Raw genomic sequence first — 20517 nt, forward strand, 5'->3', positions numbered from 1 at the left:
CGTAGTGGTACTAGACCGAGACCGTGGCCAAGGATTCCTTCCTGTTGTCCTCTCGACTGCCGACCATGCAGATGACAAATCAGCTCCTCAAGTTACACAAGACGGAGGCTTCCTCAACCTGAAGGCTTGGCTGATGGCTATGAAGATCTATCGAAGATGAAAGCTACCCCTCGAAGCATGTAGAATCAACTAAGCTAAGACAAGAGTAACCTAACGGTTGCTCGGACAGTCTAAGCGCATGGCGATAATGCTTATTGATCCTTTACGCACAGAGGTTCATCCCAAAAGCTGGGGAAACAAATCTCCAGATTTTCATATCAACCATTATTATTGTTGTGCCGACGGACACCGAAGCGGCCGAAATGAGGACTAGATCAGCACCATGTGGAAGATCAGAACTGGAAGGTCGTGGTACTATCATTAGCACACAGAAAGTAAAGCGCTAAGCATGCACGCTTCGTCACCTGTTGTCCGATTTAGAGTTTCGGGACAGGTTAGACACTCCCGGCGAATTACTCATGGAAACACCTCGTAACCTCTTCTGCTGTTTCTCATGACTCGCGATCATCCTTAGTATCCGATCGATTACCGGAAAAGGGAACTCTCCACTAAACCGCCAGCGTGGACTCACGATGCGGCGATATGACTATTTCCAGCTGAAAGCTTGTCTTTGCGCTTTGGTTTGGCGGGGTGCGGCATGGGACTTGGTCTAACATGAGCCTGGTCTCTGGAACACCTGAGCAACGTCACATCTCAATATGATAAGTGATTCCCTATGAAGCTATGGTCAGGCCCATGAGGGCTCGAACAGAACGATTATGAATTAGGAACATACTATAGGCTCATGAACGATTTAAAAGCACTAAAATAACACCATGCTGGCGACAATAGTTCTGTTAATCTTTGCTTTGTGATTTCCACTTTGACTTCTGCATCTCCGACTTGTGTTGCCATCACAAAGTCCATGTAACTCGTCGGCCGACAAGTGAGATGATGTTCACGGCATGGATCTCCTAGACGGGGTTGAAGTTGCATTTTCACTTTTGATGAAGTAAGCCGCGGAAAGGGGTTGCCATCATCCATCTCGAAGGAGCTATGCAAATAGCTTTACCTCATGATTTGGGTAGAGAACCATGAGAGGAAGATCACGACTCAACGGGTGTTGAGTCGAATGTCAAACCTGGCTACACCAGCTGGTCTAACTAGAGGCGCAAAGAGTGCTATTTATCTGTGATTTGCCTATTTACTGGTGCTTGAAGGTATTTTCCACGTCTCAGCCTCGTGGATACAGTTGTTGTAGCTGCGTCGATGGATGAGCAAAGGATACATAAATACAATTATTACTACAAGTATAACGATCTCTATCAACTTTATTTCTATCAGGTCTAAAAAGCAAGAAAACAGGCAGCAATGTGTCTTGAAATGTCTAAACTGGGATTACCTCCCGAGCAACCTCTTGGTTGCTCAACTCGATTACTTTTCACTTCTTCTCTCATCACCGTACACCAAAAACGTGGTCTATCAAACAGAGCGAGTATAGCTCTGAGATCGACGATGACCGTGGCTGTGAGCGGCTGATGCGTGGCTGTTGTGAGTTCTAGCCCTCCACATCTCTTCAGCCTCATTCATGGCGTCATCTTCTGTTACAGTAACATGAAGAGACCGCATCTTCTGAAGAACGTTGGCAGCCTCTGCAGCGTACTCACACTTCATGCGGATCTGGCGTCCGTACTTGTAGAAGAGGAAGGGAAAGGGGACACAAGCTAGCGCAAGGAAGGCTGGGATGGAACTTGCCCACTGAACTCCGAGGCCGTCATACATCTGCCTTGTGAACAAAGGAAAGGCGGCACCAAACAGTGATCTAAGGGCAGAGTTTGCTGCCATGATGGATGCAGCAAAGATGACGTCTGTGTTTGGTTAGCGAGGCGCATTTGGCAGGTGAAGAAGAACTTACAAGAGTCAATGAGATAGTTCAAGAGGGCCATGAACACAAGGACGAGACCCCAGGCAAAGAACACGGTACCGATGATGGGGACGATCCAGTGTACACTAGGAAAGGTTGTCCAAGCGAACCAAAACAAGCCAATGGGAATGAGAAGAGATCCCATAATGGCTGGTGGCAGTCTGTCTTCGGGCTCCATCGGGGCACCTCTCCTCTGAGCCGCACGAGCGTAGCGCTTGTCTTCAAAGGCGAAGCTGATGATGGAGAGAACAACTCCGATGACAATGCCAGTGAATGCAAGTCCACCGATTCCTTGGCTCCAGCCTCGCCCCTTCTGAAAGACAATGGGAAACGCGGCAAAGCACATGTACATGGTGCCGTAGATGATGGAGATATAAATGGAGGTAATGAAGACGATAGGCTCCTTGAACAACAGCAGCCAGGGTCTGGTGAGCGCGTTCTTGAGCTGGTGAGCAGCCGAGCTTGGTGGCTTGTCCGCGTCGAGATTGGAGATGTATACTTTGCCCGTGAGCTTCGCCATGTGCTGGGCGCGCTTGCGCAGGATGTACGGCGCGTATGTCTCCGGGATGAAGACGGTGCAGGCAATCCAGGTAACGCCAGTGAAGGCGGCCATGAGCCCGTGGAGCCAGCGCCAACCTGCAGCCTCGCCAAGGAAGCCTCCCGCAATGGGGCCTAGCATATGTTAGTTGTTTATTGGTTGAGTACGGAAGTTATGAACATACCGATAGCGGGTCCCAGGAAAGGGGCTCCCGAGAACATGCACATAGCCAAGCCTCGCTCCGACTTGTCAAACATGTCTGCAATGAGAGCTGGCGCATTGGAAAGAGGTGCAGAGCCAATAGATCCAGTAAGGAATCGAAGAACCAACAAAGAGGCGATGGATCCCGCTCCGGCTGCTCCAGCGCTGAATGCTGTTGCAACCATGAAGGTGTAGAAAAAGACCTTCTTTCGCCCGTAAAGCTCCGACAATGGTGCCCAGATCAAAGGACCGAACGTAAAACCCAGGACATAAAGGGATATTCCAAGCGTAGCGACTTCTTGGGAGATGCCAAAAGCGCGAATGACTTGCTTGATACCACCTGAATACGCCGAACTGGCAAATGTAGTTGCGAGACATGCTAGAGATTGAAGACCAACAAACGCCCACTTCTTCCATCGGGGAAACAACAGAGCATTTTGAGTATCATCGGGGAGGAAGTTGATGCGATAAGGAGACTGTGTTGTGCCTTCTCCTGGATAGTTCTGGTCGATGAACGATGGACTGATATGGTGTGCTTGACTGTAGATTCGAGAGAGTCGAGGTGGTACTGGATGCTGATGCTCTTGTGTCTTTGGCTCGACGCTGGGTTCGTTCACATTGTTGTCATTGCCGATATTGTCGTTTGCAATGGTCTCGGAGGACAGCGAAGGGGAACTTGGTTGAGGATCGATGGCCATTGTGAATGGATTCGTTTGATGTTTCTGACACAATCACACAGACATACGATTATGGCATCGTGACACCCATCTCTTAAAGGAGCGAATATTAACTTTTCCATTGTTGGTAAGGGGGGCGACAGGCCCAGCGTGCAATATTCGAATTGTCCGCGGTGTTTTGGGCGGGATTATAAGCTTGGCTTAGAAAGCAAAGACTGGGCCAGTTTATTTTCGGAGTGCTCCGGAGCAGCACGTTATTCCTTGCATGCGCCGCTGTCGTGATTATAAGTGGATCACGGCATTTTGCTGTCTTCTCGTTATCTCCGTGGTTATATCACCGAGAGCCCCCGCGGCATTTCATGATTCTTCAACATCAGGCAAACCCCGCACCGCCATTCATCTCGGCATCTTACACGACAACAAATATCCACCGCATTTTTTCTCGTTTCTAATTCCCCAATGCCTCTACAGTCTCGGGCCTCGTCTACGCCCAAGATTAGCAAGGCTTGTGTGCCGTGTAGAACGCGCAAGATCAAGTGCAATGCTGCTGTTGTTGGGCTCCCCTGCGGCAGCTGTGTTAGTAGAGAATGCCCAGAAGAGTGTGTTTTATCGGCACGGAAGCGTCGGACTTTGTGAGTTTTAACCATTTAATGAATTGATGTTTGATGTCTCGTATTGAGATCTGTTCACTGATGCGTATTATAGAAAAGGGCGTAATGCCGAACCTCCCAGGTCACGGAAAAATTTACCAGAAACCAATGGCTCCGTTTTATCGGTTAGTCACTGTCTCATCGCCTCACTCGTACCACTGCAGCGATACATCCTCTGTAGTTCACTGCTATATGGCCTGTACCAAGCTGATAGTTGTAATTATCCATAGCCTCGACAACAACAGCTCCCAACAAATGGATCAAGACAGACAACAGACAGTTCTCACTCTGATCCTGTAGAAGAGTCTATCCATGCAAGCCATACCGGCAGTTCTTTAAGGAACGACACTCCCCACTCGAGAGATCGTCGTCCGCCGGGTCAGGCCCAGGCTGATCTACTCTACCTTAACATTCTGCAAGACACAGTCAATGACACTTCAGCGGCCCAAACAGATGCAAGTGATCATCAGTCAAATGATGAACCAGATGACAGCTTCAATAGTCAAATACATCACTGGAACCCCCCACCACAGCTTGACGACGTTGACAACGAGTATCTTGCCAAGAAGAAAGTATTTGAGCTCCCTCCTCCCCGATTCATGTAAGTTCATCTAATCACTATCAATGAGACCATCTAATGTTATTGCAGGGACGACATAGTCAAAGCATACTTCGACTATGTGCACCCTTTCGCACCCATCCTGAACCGGACAGACTTCATCCAGAGTTATCGTTCAGGAAGCTGTTGTCTTTTCTTGCTTCACGCTGTAGCAGCAGCTGCAAGTCTCTATGTCACCCATGACGTCCTGCTTGGCTGTGGATATCCAGATCGTTCAACCGCACAGGCATCCTTCTTCTCAAAGGCCAAGCTTTTTCATGACTTCCACTGTCAGGGAGATCCGCTTTCCATGTTGCAGGGATCTATGATTCTTGGTGCGATCATCCTGGATCATCCATCTGACAGAGACTTTCAGTACTGGTTTCACAACTCAGTCCGGCGGGCTTCAAAGATGGGCGTACAAAATGCGTAAGCTGCAAACATTCCAACCCCTTCAGGCACAGAGGTTGCTTACACATATCAGCTGTCTTCGTGATGATGGATCCCAGAAGTTGTACCGACGAATCTGGTGGGTTCTTCATGTGAGCTTTAGAGGACTTTTATAGATTGAATGCCTGCCTAACATGTTCAAGAATAGGGACATCTTCCATTTCTTCATCAACACACAGAATATGCGACTGCTTGCAAATGCACCTCCAATCAGACCGCTCACGGAGGCTGACTGGGACACTGAAGATATCGAGCAAGGATCCGGTCTCTTATCGCCAATCTCTCAGGCCCAAAAAGTGTCCCTCATGGCTCAATGCGAGTTAGCCCAGATCTGTAAGTCTCAGTATTCCTGAGAACCAACAAAGCAACTGACATATATCTTAGTTGGTAATGTCATGTCTGTTGTCACAAGTTCAAGTCCGTCAGCAGAGGAAGTTCACAAAAGAATACTGCCACTTGATGCGTGGCGAACATCACTTCCCGGCAGGATGCAGCTTCTCGCGTCTTTTACAGATGGTGAGATCTATCACCTCGAAGCTCTGACGACCAGCTATCGCTTTGAATGCATCATGTGTCGTTTGTTACGTCGTGGACGATGGCAAATGAGTGATGGTGGGTTGCGCGAGTGGGCGCAACAACGGTTCAGATCGGCGATCTTTGAGCTTGATACTATCGTCAAACGAGTCATAATCAACAACACGATCCAGAAGTTGCCAACTACTTTGTATGTATATCCTCTCTGATGCTTATCTTGTTTCATCTTCTGACCCTTTTCCCTTTTTAGCATCACCACCATCACAGCGCTTTTGGCCCTACATATAGAGTCTGCCCTTGACGCCGCAGAGTCAAGCCTCATTCGCTCAATGGCTCGGATATCGGTTCAGCACACCATGCTTGCACTTGACCAGATTCGGGATACACCTGCTATAAAGCGAGCTTTGCCTGCATTTGAGATTGTCCTCTCGAAGAACAAGCTCTACCCAATGTCGTCGAGTGATACTGAGCAAATCAACACGATGCAGGCCATCTCCCAGGACCAGACTCTGAATGATGGGCATATCTTGCAACCGGCTCAAACGGATATCACTTTGCCGCAGGATGATCAGTCATTCTTGTATGGGGACTTTATTGGGTTTGACTTCTTAGATCGCTGGCAAATGGAGCAATTAGATTTTACAGGCATTTACTAGTAAATGGTTTTAGACAATCTTTTTCTTCCTTAGATTTAGAGTTCTTTTATACTTAGCTACCCTATTACTCTTAGACGTTAATAAATAAATACCTTGCCAAATACGATCAGTAGCGCAAACCTTCAGCGACGTTTTACATAAGCAGCATTCACAATTCGGCATAATTTATCTCCACTGACCAACCTCAATTTGTCCATTTCGTGCAACCCTATCAATCGACTAACCGACCAAAGCCCTGGGTACTCATCTCGAAAGTCGATCGCGACTGAGTCCAGTATAAGGTAATCGTTAAAACCTTCATCATGCCCCCTCGCTTGGGTTATAAAAAGTCTCGAAGGGGATGCATGCGATGTAAACAACGACGCGTCAAGGTATGCCTCGGGTACTCAGCACGCGTCGATACAGCCTAACTGTTTAGCTAGTGTGATGAGAAACAGCCTTGCGCAGCGTGCGAGAGACACGGCTTATCGTGTGTTTATCAGGAACCCTCGGATGTACGACGAGGGCCTTCAGCTGATAAAGTTCGTAGGTCGCATTGATGTGGATAAAACACGCCTGACTTGATTATACAGACCGATGCCCAAAAGGATGATCGTCAGATAAGCTCAAATGCCGACTCGTCAATTGCCAGCCCGGATCCATTGCCGTACCTGGCCAAGTTCGTTACAGGCCAGGAGTCAATAGAGCAAAGCACATGGCTCACGGATCTTGAGTTGATGCACCAATACTCAACATCTACGTACCTTACCCTGCCGCGAGCAGATGAACTCCGGCAAATATGGCAGATTGAGTTACCGAAGTTATCCCTGAGCCACGTCTATCTTCTCCACCAAGTTTTATCTGTTTCTGCATTCCATCTGGCCTCCCTGCATCCAGATCGGCCAGACTACGCTATCTGTGCGTCACAACATCAAAACAAGGCTATCGCAGGTCTTCGCTCAGCTGTCGCGTGCATCACAGAAGAGAGCTGCGTGGAGATCTTTCTGGCATCTTCATTACTGGGTATCGGGGCATTTGCTGGTCTCGGCGCTCACAATGCGGGCCAGCAGCCTCGCATCGACGATCTTCTAGATGTTTTTGTGCTGATACGGGGAATGAGTGACATCTTGAACAGATACGAGCCACTACTGAAGGAGAGCAGAATCGCGCATCTCTTCGTCAAAGGAAGCCAATCCGGGTCGACGCCTCTGCTTGACGCCACGCTCGCGCAGCTGCGACAAATCGTCATACCTGATGGCTTCGAGGATACAACGATTACGATTTGTCAAGAATCAATCGCGTCAGCAATCACCTGGATAGAAAACCACATCGGGACAACACCTGCGCCCGACGAGCGCATCGCGATGACTTGGTGTTTATCAGTGAGCTCGGAATTCTTGGATCTCATTAGACAGCGTCACCCTGTTGCCCTTTGCGTCCTCGCCCACTATTGCGTTATCTTGGATCGAGTGGGAAGGTCTCAATGGTTTATGAGGAATTGGGGCAAGCCCGTGCTACAAGATATTCGGAATGAAATGGAACCACGATGGTCAACAATGTTGCAATGGTGTTTGGCAGCTGTGGAGTGTGAAAGAAATACTCAAGTACATTGATTCTAGAAATGGCTAAAACTAATACATGGAAAATGAAAACATGTGCTAAGCGAATGCATAGGGTAGTCTCCTCAAAGTCTTGTGAAGTGACTTGGTACTATCTCTCCTCTCAATGGTGATAAGCCGTGTCAGGGAGGCTCTCTGAACGAAGAGTGCTGAGAGATTCATCCGTGTTCTTTGTCCTCGCACCACGGGGAAACCCATTCTTCTTGTAGAATCGCCAATCCAAGAAGCTAACCACGGCAAGATACTTGTACATCGGGCTGACTTGTTAGTCACGATTTGTTATGGGTGTTGAGAAGGACATACCTCAAGATACCAGCCAACACAAAGACTACCCAACCCAGAGCGCAACTTGTTCCGACACAAACTTGAGAATTACCACGGATCATCATGAAAGCAACAGCGGCCCAAAAGACAACCTCCATGGCATTCAGGATAAAGTAAGCCTTGAGGCTGCTCCAACGATGGAAGCGGACAGTGTGCTCGGCGAGGATCTCGTAGGACAGAATGATGAGGGACTTGGCACCCTGAAAGATGTTAGATCTGAGAGATTGAGTGCCGGAAAATAAGCTTACCATGCCGAGACCCATGGTGGTGGAGCGACCTGGGGGCCGATTGGGCAAGATAAGGCGGACGCCGGAGAGGGTAATGACGGTAATGATCAAGATGACTAAAACAATCTGCAGGGGGATCTTGTTGCGGGGAGTGAAGAAGGGCTCCATCTTCTTAAGAAATACAGGCGTCATTTTGATAGATTTGGCGAAAGCAGCGAAGGAAAAGAGGCGATAGTGTGTATGATATGAGGATGCTGAGGCTTGAGATGATGATAATAAAGCCCGACATTGATGGCAACGCCAACATTTATAATAATCGCACTTGGCTCAAAACATTCTGAATCAACAAGTCTCAACTCTATCATGACGCGGCAGTTGCCGTTGTACGCATTGAAGCCTCATACACGTATTCTGGAAGAGAAACCGAGCTTTGAGGCTTAGAGAGAGTGTCACTCAGAAAACCAGCCCTACCGGCACTATTTTTAACCCGATCCAACCAAATAAGCTTGTTAAGAATCTCAGGAACGTCAGCAAAGCCAAGCCCGGCTCAAAGCTCAGTCTGGACCATTTAGCATTGTCTTTATCTCATGAGACACCTGCGGTTTGATTGGTCGACCTTTGTCGGTCCCGCTATCGGTTTCGGTTTCGGTACCGGATTGTACCGTTGGTTAGTGATTGTTAGCGGCTCCTGGAACATGAACTCAGATTGCGTTATGGCTTTGGGGTTATTGTTGCGTACGCTACGCGTGGCCGAGATGCCATAAGGTTTCATGTTAATCTAAACTTAGCCCTGTAGGGCCATAACACAATTGTTAGTTTAAGCATCGCTTGATGAGCAGCTCCGTCGCTTCCGAGCATATGAGCCTACCCTGTCAGTGTGCTGTAGATCCTACTAAACTAGTTAAATATCTTGCTTCCTGCCATTCCGAGTGGAATACTGCCGAGTTTTGTCAATTTTCTCGTCCTCTCTCTCAGAATGGATTACAAAGACCGGCAACTACACCAAGGCCCAGCAGGGTAAGAAGCATCTTTGCCTTCTACATGACCTGAAATAACATGGACAGTCCTCTGCCACCACCAAGTTACTCGGAGGCAACGACAACAGATCCTCTCACAACAGATGGCTTTGGTGTATCTCCCATGACAACAACATCTAGCCCTGTCGCCTTCAATGTCTCTGTGTCCCCAATGGCCATGACGCCTATAACCTCGCGATCGATCGAGTCATTTACATTACCATCCCTTACCGAAACAGATCTCGACCCTCGCAACCCTAGCACAATCGAGGCATCTCACTCCCCAGGAGCCGACTCCGATTGCCTTCCGCAAGCTGTCATACACGATGCGCCCGAACTTGCTCTCGTGGAATATGCGCATAACCGCGACAATCTGCCCATGATTAGTACAACACCACAAACAAATATCGAATACGCTTCTGGTTTAGAAGTCATACCCGCTCCTCGAGCATCCAACACCGTGACACCTCTACATCTCCTCGGGGACCAACCTGAAGCCATTGATTGTCCGTTCTGTTTACGGCGAAGCGAAACAAGAGTGAAGAAGAAGCCTTCCAACACAACTCAGTATGTGAAAGACAACGGTTTTACTGAAACGGAGCTGACAAATCACAGTCTACAAGCTGTTGCGTTGCTGATGACTACGGTCTGTGGAGCAGTCGCTCCATACATGGCGAAGTGGTCATTCGACATCGAGCACATCTGCGACAACTGTCAGAACAGGGTGATGTACAGAGCAAGAGGGAAGGATATACGCATTTGCAAAGCGCCGGCGGAGTGGAAGGAAGAGTCAAAATACCCTAATGTTGTTACTAGTGTGAGCCCATCGACCCAGTGAGGCAAATGCCGAGGGCAATAAGATCCAAGGCACGGGCTGGACTCCGAACTGTGTATAGCCTTGCGTGCCTTGTAAATGCCCGCCATTAACCTTTTCTTCGATCACCATCTTTCACATACCTTGTCAACCCTATTCATTGTGGCTATATAATAAATTCATGCCCATTATAATCATACCAAAGAAGCTGCCATTTGAGTCTATCTAACATCTATCCCTCCGATTTAATGCTTAGACGACGTATCCACATAAACGACCATCTCAAAACCGGTTAAATCGACATCGCCTGCAAGCCATAACATGGCACTGAGGACACTCAAAGATATAGTGAGGAAGGACGTCGCGACATTCCTCGCACCGGTGACGACCACCACGCCAGTTCCAAGTTCTGTGTGTGCATTCATGGTTCTCCAGCAGATTTAACCTTTCCTGTTCAATGCGGGCCTGTCGTGCCCTCGGGTTCATCCTGCCGGCATAATCATCTCGGTCAACAATAACATTGGCCCTTCGCACCAGGCGCCTTTCTTCCCAGTGTGGACAGCGACAAGTCTTCCAGCGCTCGCCGCAGATATAGCAAAACTGGGCTCTACAAAGGCAGGCTATGTTCCAGATTAGCAACCTTGCGACATGCTCAGCTGCGCCAAGACTTACTTATATGGTAGCATCCAAAGTTTAACTCAACGAGTCTTCGGCAATTATAGCACTGCTGCCAGCCGTTCTGAGCCGCAAGCTGCAAGACTTGCTGCGAGGCGTTATCACTAGGGCAGACACCGATATGATGCGACCCCTTACAGTGAATGCAAGTCCTTTGATTGCACTTAGGACAAGTAGCTCTATCACCAGCGATAAAAGCAGGCGGTATAAACGTTGAGCAGGAAGGCTCGCTGCAATAAGTGCGATTTGGGGTGTCGAACTCCAGCTTCTTGGCCTGGAACTGCCCAACGAGCTCCGGCGACAGCCAACGCCCTTGTTTGATGGGAATATTCTGGCCACAGCATCGTGGAGGGAATAGAGTCTCATCCTGGAGCGACGAACGAATCAGACCAACAAGGCATTCTCGACAATAGTCGTGAGAACACGGGGATTTTGAGAGTGCAAGAGGTGGAAATCGGTCGTTGCAGGCAATGCATTCCCGTGTTTGAGGCGGCTTGCGCGATGATGCCCAGCTCGACGACTCGGGTTGGCCCGACATTGAGCTATCAAATCGACCCAGATTCATGGACCTCAAGATGTCAATCAAATCATCCTCCACCTCATCTGTTTGTGCTGGCTTTCCCTTTTCGGCGACTGATCTGGCTGCTGCACTGGGATCCTCTGAAAGTCTGACGGCGTATTCACGATCTCTTGCAGCCTGCTCCTCTGCCAACTGAGCTTCTCTGATGACCTGACCATCTGACTCAACAGCTCTTGCAATACTGAGGGCCAACACCTGATCGGATATCTGAGCCGTCATTAACTCAAGCTCACGGCGTCAAGCATCAAATGTCAGATCTGAGTCTGTCACCTCGCCCTCGCGCTGCTTTCCTTTTTTGGACTGTTCCCATAGGTCCAAGTCTTGCTGCTGGAGCTGGAGGGCCAGCATCAATGACGAGGTATCCATGCTGACAGGGACCTGAGAGACTTCAATCACCAATAATGAAGAACAGAACGATACAGAGTAAATAAAAGTACTGGTTACATGTCGGCGACAGGGAGAAAGGAACAAAGGTTAGGTGGTACAACAAGTCTGGTGGGCCTCCCAAAACCCCGCTCTGACAAGTTACAAGCCACCAGAGAGATTGAAACGTCTTGCACCTAACAAGATGCAACTCAGGAAGAATATTATTGGTTGAATAATTTGATGTGAGACATGTCGCGGAACTTGTTCTTGAAATGCTGTTTAAGCCCTTGTAATGTTGCGTTAAGATTTCAATGTGTCAACAAACCCATTCAAAGCGAGCCTTCTCAAACAAAGCAGAACATAAGCAGTCTGCTGGTACACATCTAGGATGAGAGACGCTGTCTTTTTCTTATCAATCGGCACAGCAGCAAGTGGAAACGCGGGAAATTATTCTTCAGAGTATTCGCACAATAAACTACGCTGGATAAATAGGTACAAAATAACAACAATACAATCACTTCAAAGCCTCAAAGAATCGAGTCATGTCTCATCATACCAACACCTTGGCCTTCACAGCTCTACTTGCCAGTCCTGGCTCGAAAGCCCAAAGTTGTCAGTTACCGGCTTGATGACAGTCTTCTTACAGCCCTTGTTCAACTTGACCTTGTTGAAGCGATCCTTAATCCATGGGAAAAAGTCAGCCTGGGAAACCGAAAGAGCAAGACCATGATCCGTCTTCTGGTAAAGCCTATACTCAGCAGTCGACTCAGGGTACTTCTTGCAAGTGGCGTTGAAGTCCTCTTCGGCATATTCGGCGTACGTCAGAATGTCAGCATCCCCCTGGATGACAAGCATGGGAGCTGCTAGAGGGTGTTCTCCAGCGCCGTTGTAACGCTTCTGCCAGTCAATGAAGTCGGGATGCTCGATCCAGCTGGTGTTCTTGTACAGTTGTTCCACGGTCAGGCTACCATAGAGTGTACCTCCTGTGCCGAGACAACCCTGGTCTGCAAGGGCGATGCGGCTGAGAACAATGTCGGTGACGTAGTCTTCGACCTTGATCGAGGGGAAGAGGCGCGAGATAGACTGTAAAAGGAAGATAGAGACAACATCGCCAGCTGGGCCTCCCTTTGCCCGGCGGAAGGATTCGGGGATAAGCTTGATGGGCTGGAGAGCTGGGGCAATTGCAACGGTACCGAGGAAGCCGCCGGTTGCTTTGCCAGGCTTTGCCTCTCGCTCACCAGTTCTCCATGCAGTCAAACCACCCTCACTGTGGCCAATAACGACCCATTCCTTAGTGATGCGCTTTCCAAGAGCTTTGCGGGCAGCCTGGAGTCCAAAGCTGACGTCTCCAGCATGTAGTGCACCAGACTCATACATGAAGCCCTGAGGGATGTCACTGCCTTGACCAGCATAGTCGGGGGCAATCACAACATAGCCTTGTTGAACAAGAGCAAAAGGCCCTGACCACTCATAGTAGAGAGCGCGATGGTTTGATGGCGCACATTGACGCGTGCCACCAGCAGTTCCATGGGTCCAGACAAGCGTACGGAAAGGTTTGTCGTTACCAAGTGGGTTGGAGTAAGGAGTCAAGACAAAGCCTGTGGCTGGAATGGGCTTTCCGTCAATGTCCTCGGTAATATAGAAGAACCGAGACATGGATACTCCTCCGGGAAGGGTCCACCTCTTGGAGGCTTGATCAGCGGGAACATTTTCCCATTTCACAAGATCACCAGCAGAATATTCGGAGAGATTGGATGGGTTGGAGTAAAAGTCGTCTGTGGAAACATTCTGGTTGACCCAGCGGCTGGACTCAAGAGCGAGAGCCTTACGATATGCAAGCTGGCAGGTAACGTCGCATCGATTAGGCTGGAGGGGTTCTTGAGTGGCAGCGGCAACAACAGCGCCTGAAATAAGAATATTCGTGATAAACTTTGGTAACATGGTGACAGTATGATTGTGAAAACTTAATCGATACTATAAGTGTTGTTAAAGTTTGTGATAAAGTTATTTTCATTGTGAGTGGCTGCTCTTATTTATACTCCGGCAACTGTTTATTCCCACACAAACTCTACTCATTCTAATTGCCGTTATCTATCCCCGCTATTAGCACCGAGGCCTCCTTTAGAGTTCAAAAACTATGGGGTAGTACTACTACATCAGGAAGTTAGAGGCCTTGGAAGAATCACAGAAGCTTCCGACACGGTCAATCGTATAAACCGCCCCCACGCCTCGTGATAGTATTGGTTGGTCTGGTTTATCAATGACTAAACACCTGTCCGGCTGTGAACTTTAATGTGCTTTGTAAACTGTTCCCCTCCTTTTATCTCGTGAGCCTCTTATGCTTAATCCTGGCCAGCGTGGTGTAATATCCGAGGTTCCCCTCAGAAGGAAGAGATTCACGAGGATCATCCTAGCTCTGTGCAGATCTCCCATGGTTCTTGGCGTCGTTGCGCGGAAGAGCTAGGACGAATCAAGCAGTTGTAGGCGCTCTCGCTTAGCGGGTGTTGCTTATTCTTGGCAGCATCCAATAAAGCTCATCTAACCTATACAAGAGATATGAGCTGAGGAATAAATCAATCAAGGAATACTGCAACACACTAAATGCGTTCCTATGTCATTCTCGCTCTCTAATCAATTCGAGATGAGAGATTTCTCCCCATATTACTAAATTATAGCAAGGGCTGCGCAGCGCCATCCACGGGATTTATTCACACAATTCCAGTTAAGTCAGATAAATTGGAGCACTTGATGATCGAAACAACGGAAGATCACAATAAGAAATTGACCACGTAATTCAGTTAGCAAGCAGCCAATGCCACCCTAGTCTTCCCTTCTAAGCCACTTCATTCTGCCTATACCATTGTCCATAGTGCGATTTTCCCCTGCCAAGCTATCAGCGGCTTGGGCCTGAGTCATGGTCATCTCCAGTCATCCCGCTTGTCGTATCAAGTACATAATGCATAGCCCATCCCACACATAATACGAAGCTGATAGCAAATGCCGAAGGTGGCTGCGAAAGTCAACAGGGAAAAGTGTAAACTGGCAATCGCATCACCTGGGCTAAGATGAACGCCGACTTCAGTGTCCCGCTACGTAAGACAAGAAAAGTTAATCAATATCGTTGCTCGGTCAAGTCTAGCAGGACTGGCAATAGGCTGTCTCGTAACATTCCTCAAACTGATAAAGACGCTTAGAAATAGTCATGGTGATGGAGACCAAACTTGGACTAGTTTCAGCAAGTGTCCTTCTTGATCTCCAGCAGGAACATCCAAGATAAGCAGAGAGGTCATGCAAACCCAGAGAATCTGAAATATCACGACAGTAGTGACCAAAGATAACACACATCAAATCTGTGAAACAGGGGTTATACAACAAAATGATTACTATTAAAGAAATTCGCAAGAGCACTACTTATGCACACAGTTATCGCTCAATCCACAGCCAGTCGAAAGCTGAGCTGTCTTCAGTTTAGACTTCTTCTTGGAGCCCCCGACGCAAGGACAATGCTTCTTGTGAACCTTCTCGCCCTTCTCATCAACCTTGCCGTCCGCAGCTCCATCATCAGCACAAACGCAGACAACGGAAGCAAAAGCACCTCCCTCAGTACTTGGACCTTGAGGCTGATACCACGGAGGGCAGAAATCAGGCAGAGTAGGAGTTGTCTTGACTCTACCGTAGTCATTGGTGCCAACTTTGTAGTCTGATTCACCGAATCCATCGAAGCGAATCTTCCACGTCATGGGGAAGGGAACAAACTCATCCCAAGTTGGGGTAAGATATGTATCAGTCTGGGGTCGCAGGATATCATCGGTAAAGATCTCGTCTGCTTCGTCATGGTCATCCAGCTTCTTGACTTGTTGTTCGATCCAACTGACTCGTCCAGGCGCCATGTAGTTGGCGTAGCCCTCGGGAGTAGAGTCAAGGTTGATCTTCTTGAGCTTGCCTTGTGCATCATGACCACGACGAGGATTCTTCATCTGAGCGACGAACTTGATCATTGAGGTTAAAGAGATCGTGGCAACGCGTCGAGGTGCAAAGACTCCGAACTTGTCGGCGATGCTGAGCTGGGACATCAAGAGCTGCTGCTTCTCTGGATTGCCCTTAACTCCTGGCTCCTCACCAGCCTTGGCCTGTAGAACGCAGTTAATACATTATTTTAACAGATAGCTCGTGGCATCAACTTACAAGATCGAGGATAACAGCCTGGCCTTCCTTGATGGTAACCGGCTTTCCTTTGTTCACACCAGCAAAGGAATAATCGCCTTGCGCGACAGCCTTTCGCACAATGGGTTGCCGAACGGTGATACGAGCCATTGTCTGGACCATCTTCTCAAGCTGCTCATCCGCGTCTGGTTTATCACTGAAGACACACTTCTGGACTTGGATCCATTGTGGACCGACGTCATTACGAAGGAGCATGAGATGTGGACGACCGTCAGCCGCTGCATAAAGATCCCTCATGTAGCCGTCCAAGGTAGCAGTGAACTGGTGGCGATTAGCAGGTTTCTTATGAACCAAGCACAGGAGTGACTTACTGAGACGACCGCATTATATGCAAAGTCAAGACAGATGAGGAGAAGAATAGCAGCCGCTTTTCTCTGATCCTTCTCATAAGCCAAGACCTGCTTCGCGACAAAGACTCCAAGGTCATGCATAGCATTTGTCTCCTTCTTACCAAACAATGCCCTTGTGATGTCCCATTGTCCGGCCTCCCAGATTGTTCCCTTCTGGGTCAGTTCGATGAGCTTCTTCATAGAAGCCTTGAAAGCCTCACGACGCTGCAACCACTTGGTCTCGTCAGCGTTGTATGAGAGGAAGATTTGACAGTTTGTGATATGCTGATAAATCTCATTCTCGCTGTACGTGTCCTTGGTCTCAGTTGGAGTCTTGAAGAGCTTGTTGCCGAAGCCAAGGAAGTCAGCGACATATCGAGTAACAACGGGTATGGCAAAGCTATGAAGTGGTCAGCTGGGTCTTGGTGTCAAAGGGAAGAGAGAAAGCTCACTCTCGAGTGGCATCGATCTGGAACGTCGAATTGGTCATAGAAATTGACTCTCTCTTGACGATTTCTCTCATCTCGTGATCAAGATACTTCTTCAAGTCTGAGTCCACGTCCTTGACATAATCGTCAATCACAGATGAGTAGGTAGGTGGCTTCTTCTCAGGCACCGGGTTCAACACATCCCTGACTACTTGAGGAAGGTTTGCCTTGTAGTAATATGCAGGATTGGTGAAGTTCTTAGACTTCTCCCCATGCAAGATGATCTTGATGTCGTCGTACTTGCTGAGGTACCACGGCTTCTCGGGCTTCTGCACTGGAGCAGCAACGGCGATCTTTGGGTGATCAACTGTCTCCTTGAACCAATCACCATAGCCTTGAGCCTCGGCGTAGATGGCATTCTGCTTGGCGGTGTAGAAAGGATGAAAGAAGCGGATGGTGTTGGAGGGGAACCATCCTGGGAAGGCACGTTGTAGTAGTCGATGGAAGACTGAACTCTTGCAGATCTCGTTGTTGGGAGTGACTTCTTTCATGCCCCAAGAAGTCAAAGAGTTGGTGTTCCAATCAACAGTGTAGAATCGATCAGATCGAACAAGGGTGATGGCATCCGAGAAGATGGCAGACCAGAGAGCAGAACTTGACTCGCTGGGACCTGGGTCCAGCCCCATGTACTCGTCAGACTCACAGAAGATACCAGGATACAGCTCAATCTTGTCAGGATGCTCGTAAAGATCTCGGAGTGCATTCTGGATCTCTACATTCTTTGTAACGCTCTCAAACGACTGATGTCTGGGCAGGCCAAAGAAGTCTCTGAAGTCATTCAAAGTTCCGCACTCCCAACGACGAGCCTGAAGAATGCCCATGATCTCAACAGGTTTGAGGCACTTGGGAACGTTGCGGGGACCAAAGTTGGAGATAGGGTCATCCATGGCTGAAGTAAGCTCCTCGAGCATCTGATTATCGTCGAAAAGGTTGGTGATGGCGTTGCGAGTGAAATGCTTGGACTTGGTGACCTTTTCTGGGCCGATGTTGGAAGTATCACCGCTGAAAGCTATACCACTGTCTGAAGTATTGCCAGATGACCCAGACCCATTTGCAGGTGCTGTGTCTTCATCAGGGATACCAAAGGTGACCTCCCATGGCTCAGGCTCCCTCTTACCATACTTGTGGTCCTCCGCAGCCTTCTGCTTGACAGCAGCCATTGTTCCAAGAAATTCGGGAAGAGATGTATTGCTTGGGTCTCTGAAATGCAACACCTTCTTCATAAAGTCTTCAGTGTATGCTTCGTCCTTGCGGGAGATGGCACAGTGGAAGCGGTAGAGAAGATTGAACTCGACCGTGACTTGGTTGCCGATACCACGGCTCGTCTTCTTCTGATCAAAGTCGGCGCGAGGATCAAGAGTGAAGTTGGTGTTGAATTGGTGGAAGCCCATCAAAGCTCTCAAGTAGTCGTGGACTGAGATCTGGATGTACATGCCGCAGGTAATGAGTCGAGCGGTGTTGAAGAGATCATCGTCTTGCTTGTTCCAGGCAGCTTCCCAGGCATCCTTGAACTCGTCGCATGCAGCTTCAAAGTCCTTGGCAGCTTGATGATCGTGCTCCTTGAGCTTCAGCGTCTTCTTCTTGAGGAGAAGCTTGAGATCGTTGGCCAAGTCTTCCAAGTCTTGGTTCAGCTTCGACTTGTTGAACTTCTCAATTTCCTCCAGAGCGTCGTGACGAGCCTTCTCAGCTTTCTCTCGAGACTCCTTCTCTTTATCAGTCTCGTTAGGCGTCTTCGGAGGAGCGTATGGTGCATCGCCAGGCCTCGCTGCGCGGACCTGTCTCCAGAGATCTTCGTATTGCTTGCACATCTTCTGAACCTTTTCGTCCAATGGCAGCTTCTGGCCGTACTGGTCCTTCTCAGGAAGATGCTCCATGATCAGAGAGACAAGTTTGGTCTTCTCGTACATGACGGGAACTCTAAAGCGGCCATTCTCGTTGATTCGAAGAAGTTGTCTTGCAGCGTAGTTATGGTATCGGTTGTACATAACGAGCATGATGCAGACGCCAGGTGGCTGCCGAAGTAGACGATCCTCAGCAAACGTATCAGGCTTCAAAAGACCAAGCTTGTACTTGTCATCTCGGACTTTACGTTGCATCTCGGTGGTATATCCATAGAGTGGAGACAAGTCGAGGTAAGACGAGCTATCAGAGATATTCTTGTCGTTGTCGTTAGTCCTGAAGATGTCATGGATAATGATGGTGGCGTGATAGATGAGCATTGCAGACAGTCCAGACTGGCTCTCTCGGCCACCTTCTTCTCGTGCCATAAGCTTGTCAAAGAGATCAGAAGGATCAGGGAGAGCTCCCAACGGCGCTGTCTTTGATGGGACGGTCTTGGCGTATGGAGCACCAGCTTGGCCGAGATGGGGATTGATGGAGCTGTTGAACTTGCCATCAGCAGTTCGATACTGGAATGCATCACCAAGATACGTCAAAGGTGCTGAAAAAATTAGCATCTGTCGCCAGTCTCTGTTCAATCTGTGTAAACTCACGGTGCAGCATCTTGTCGTACTTGTCCTTGACTTGGTCGTTGATGAGCTTCTGGCGTTGGACGCTGTAGTCAGAAAGACTGCCAGCGATCGTCGCCAGACTTTGTCCCTACCGTCTGTGTCAGCAAGAAAGCTAAAGAAGAATACCTGCCCAACTTACATCAAGTCCAGTGCCTTTAATGAAACCATCTGCCGTTCTCTTTAAAGCAGGCCAGTTGCTAGACTTGGAGAACACAGATTTGACATCTTCCCATAAGCCAACCTTGGGAACAATCGGGTTCTAAAGGCGTCATTAAAAGGATGATAGAACGTCAGAAGTGATACATACTCCAATGAGTTTGTCGCCGTGAAACTTGGCATACTTCTCAGCTTCTTTCTTGTTTCTGAGTTGCAACGTGAGCTGCATCAGATCCTCATCTTGCTTGCTCATTACAGGCTCATGTGAGGGCTGAGAGTGGCCATTCATGATGACGGCCTGAGGTACTCTGCGGTATTACTGAAAACAGCACGAGCAGGAAATAGAGAGGGAAGGTGATGGTGTAAACTTGGTGAGAGTGACTTATACACACTTTCTCGGAATGAAGGAGATGAGATGGAATAGTATGAAGCAATAATATGGGTTCGCGGTACTTCGTTTGAGCTGGTGCAGCTTGGGACCTATTATTGTTGAACGTAGATGCGGTATGCGCGTCAAGATTGTGAATGCACTGTGAAGACAAAACATCAATCAGACCCTGGCTCGCTTACTCCGTTGTATCAGTACTAATTCTCGGGCGTCGTTCTCCATATTTCGGCATCTGCAACGCCAAGAATGCTATATCCATTATGTTTCTGGCCTAATGCTCACTCAACTCTCGAGCTGACGAACCTTGTATACGGCGTGGCTGACATTTGCGTAATGTTCATTCGTCATCGTGACATTTCATAATCCGCCACTATTGAATTTGTGCATTCGCGCTTTCAGATATCACAAAAGGCAGAATGATATACCAAGAAATGACCAAATCAGGCCATTACGGGACAAAGCTCAGAGCTGAACATGAGCATGCATACGAGGAGCGGATATCACCGCTGCAGCCCAATGCTGGGCCCTTATCACATTCCCCGCTCAGCCACTAAC

The 20517-nt window shown here is 48.6% G+C and overlaps 7 protein-coding genes across 7 annotated transcripts; 3 read left to right on the forward strand and 4 right to left on the reverse strand.

Annotated features, from left to right (window-relative positions):
- Positions 1-1521: 1521 nt before the first annotated feature.
- On the reverse strand, positions 1522-3400 carry BKA55DRAFT_681068 (major facilitator superfamily domain-containing protein; the record flags this gene model as incomplete). The annotated part of the gene is made up of 3 exons (XM_046198237.1): positions 1522-1907; positions 1955-2635; positions 2686-3400. 3 exons carry the CDS (start codon positions 3398-3400, stop codon positions 1522-1524), a joined length of 1782 nt encoding a protein of 593 aa, XP_046042254.1.
- Positions 3401-3737: 337 nt separating this feature from the next.
- On the forward strand, positions 3738-6365 carry BKA55DRAFT_743865 (uncharacterized protein). Its single transcript, XM_046201567.1, has 8 exons — positions 3738-4011; positions 4085-4154; positions 4260-4630; positions 4679-5056; positions 5112-5169; positions 5221-5410; positions 5462-5801; positions 5862-6365. The coding sequence occupies exons 1-8, from the start codon at positions 3839-3841 to the stop codon at positions 6265-6267; spliced, it is 1986 nt and encodes a 661-aa protein (XP_046042255.1). The 5' UTR covers positions 3738-3838; the 3' UTR covers positions 6268-6365.
- Positions 6366-6429: 64 nt separating this feature from the next.
- BKA55DRAFT_584752 (uncharacterized protein) lies at positions 6430-7900 on the forward strand. Its single transcript, XM_046194379.1, has 3 exons — positions 6430-6638; positions 6690-6788; positions 6840-7900. Exons 1-3 carry the CDS (start codon positions 6570-6572, stop codon positions 7857-7859), a joined length of 1188 nt encoding a protein of 395 aa, XP_046042256.1. The 5' UTR covers positions 6430-6569; the 3' UTR covers positions 7860-7900.
- Position 7901: 1 nt separating this feature from the next.
- BKA55DRAFT_627196 (uncharacterized protein) lies at positions 7902-8608 on the reverse strand (the record flags this gene model as incomplete). The annotated part of the gene is made up of 3 exons (XM_046196872.1): positions 7902-8122; positions 8169-8389; positions 8438-8608. The coding sequence occupies 3 exons, from the start codon at positions 8606-8608 to the stop codon at positions 7969-7971; spliced, it is 546 nt and encodes a 181-aa protein (XP_046042257.1). The 3' UTR covers positions 7902-7968.
- Positions 8609-9345: 737 nt separating this feature from the next.
- On the forward strand, positions 9346-10412 carry BKA55DRAFT_743868 (uncharacterized protein). Its single transcript, XM_046201568.1, has 3 exons — positions 9346-9433; positions 9481-9999; positions 10048-10412. The coding sequence occupies exons 1-3, from the start codon at positions 9393-9395 to the stop codon at positions 10268-10270; spliced, it is 783 nt and encodes a 260-aa protein (XP_046042258.1). The 5' UTR covers positions 9346-9392; the 3' UTR covers positions 10271-10412.
- Positions 10413-10528: 116 nt separating this feature from the next.
- Positions 10529-13808, reverse strand: BKA55DRAFT_599483 (Alpha/Beta hydrolase protein; the record flags this gene model as incomplete). The annotated part of the gene is made up of 4 exons (XM_046196401.1): positions 10529-10866; positions 10919-11729; positions 11772-11887; positions 12512-13808. The coding sequence occupies 4 exons, from the start codon at positions 13806-13808 to the stop codon at positions 10529-10531; spliced, it is 2562 nt and encodes an 853-aa protein (XP_046042259.1).
- Positions 13809-15274: 1466 nt separating this feature from the next.
- On the reverse strand, positions 15275-19863 carry BKA55DRAFT_527857 (heme peroxidase-domain-containing protein; the record flags this gene model as incomplete). Its single annotated transcript, XM_046188952.1, has 7 exons — positions 15275-15997; positions 16053-16352; positions 16403-16820; positions 16873-19348; positions 19401-19506; positions 19558-19677; positions 19726-19863. 7 exons carry the CDS (start codon positions 19861-19863, stop codon positions 15275-15277), a joined length of 4281 nt encoding a protein of 1426 aa, XP_046042260.1.
- Positions 19864-20517: the final 654 nt, after the last annotated feature.

The sequence above is a fragment of the Fusarium redolens genome (genome assembly GCF_020744475.1).
Source record: "Fusarium redolens strain MPI-CAGE-AT-0023 chromosome Unknown BKA55scaffold_27, whole genome shotgun sequence".
NCBI lineage: Eukaryota > Fungi > Ascomycota > Sordariomycetes > Hypocreales > Nectriaceae > Fusarium > Fusarium redolens.

Excerpts from the sequence above, each read along its gene's own strand:
- BKA55DRAFT_743865 (XM_046201567.1), top strand. The coding sequence starts at position 3,839 with ATGCCTCTACAGTCTCGGGCCTCGTCTACGCCCAAGATTAGCAAGGCT. Across the intron at positions 4,631-4,678 it reads CTCCCTCCTCCCCGATTCAT|GGACGACATAGTCAAAGCAT; the intron begins GTAAGTTCATCT and ends ATGTTATTGCAG. Across the intron at positions 5,802-5,861 it reads CAGAAGTTGCCAACTACTTT|CATCACCACCATCACAGCGC; the intron begins GTATGTATATCC and ends TTCCCTTTTTAG.
- BKA55DRAFT_584752 (XM_046194379.1), top strand. The coding sequence starts at position 6,570 with ATGCCCCCTCGCTTGGGTTATAAAAAGTCTCGAAGGGGATGCATGCGA. Across the intron at positions 6,639-6,689 it reads GTAAACAACGACGCGTCAAG|TGTGATGAGAAACAGCCTTG; the intron begins GTATGCCTCGGG and ends CTGTTTAGCTAG. Across the intron at positions 6,789-6,839 it reads GAGGGCCTTCAGCTGATAAA|ACCGATGCCCAAAAGGATGA; the intron begins GTTCGTAGGTCG and ends TTGATTATACAG.
- BKA55DRAFT_743868 (XM_046201568.1), top strand. The coding sequence starts at position 9,393 with ATGGATTACAAAGACCGGCAACTACACCAAGGCCCAGCAGG. Across the intron at positions 9,434-9,480 it reads CTACACCAAGGCCCAGCAGG|TCCTCTGCCACCACCAAGTT; the intron begins GTAAGAAGCATC and ends TAACATGGACAG. Across the intron at positions 10,000-10,047 it reads AAGCCTTCCAACACAACTCA|TCTACAAGCTGTTGCGTTGC; the intron begins GTATGTGAAAGA and ends GACAAATCACAG.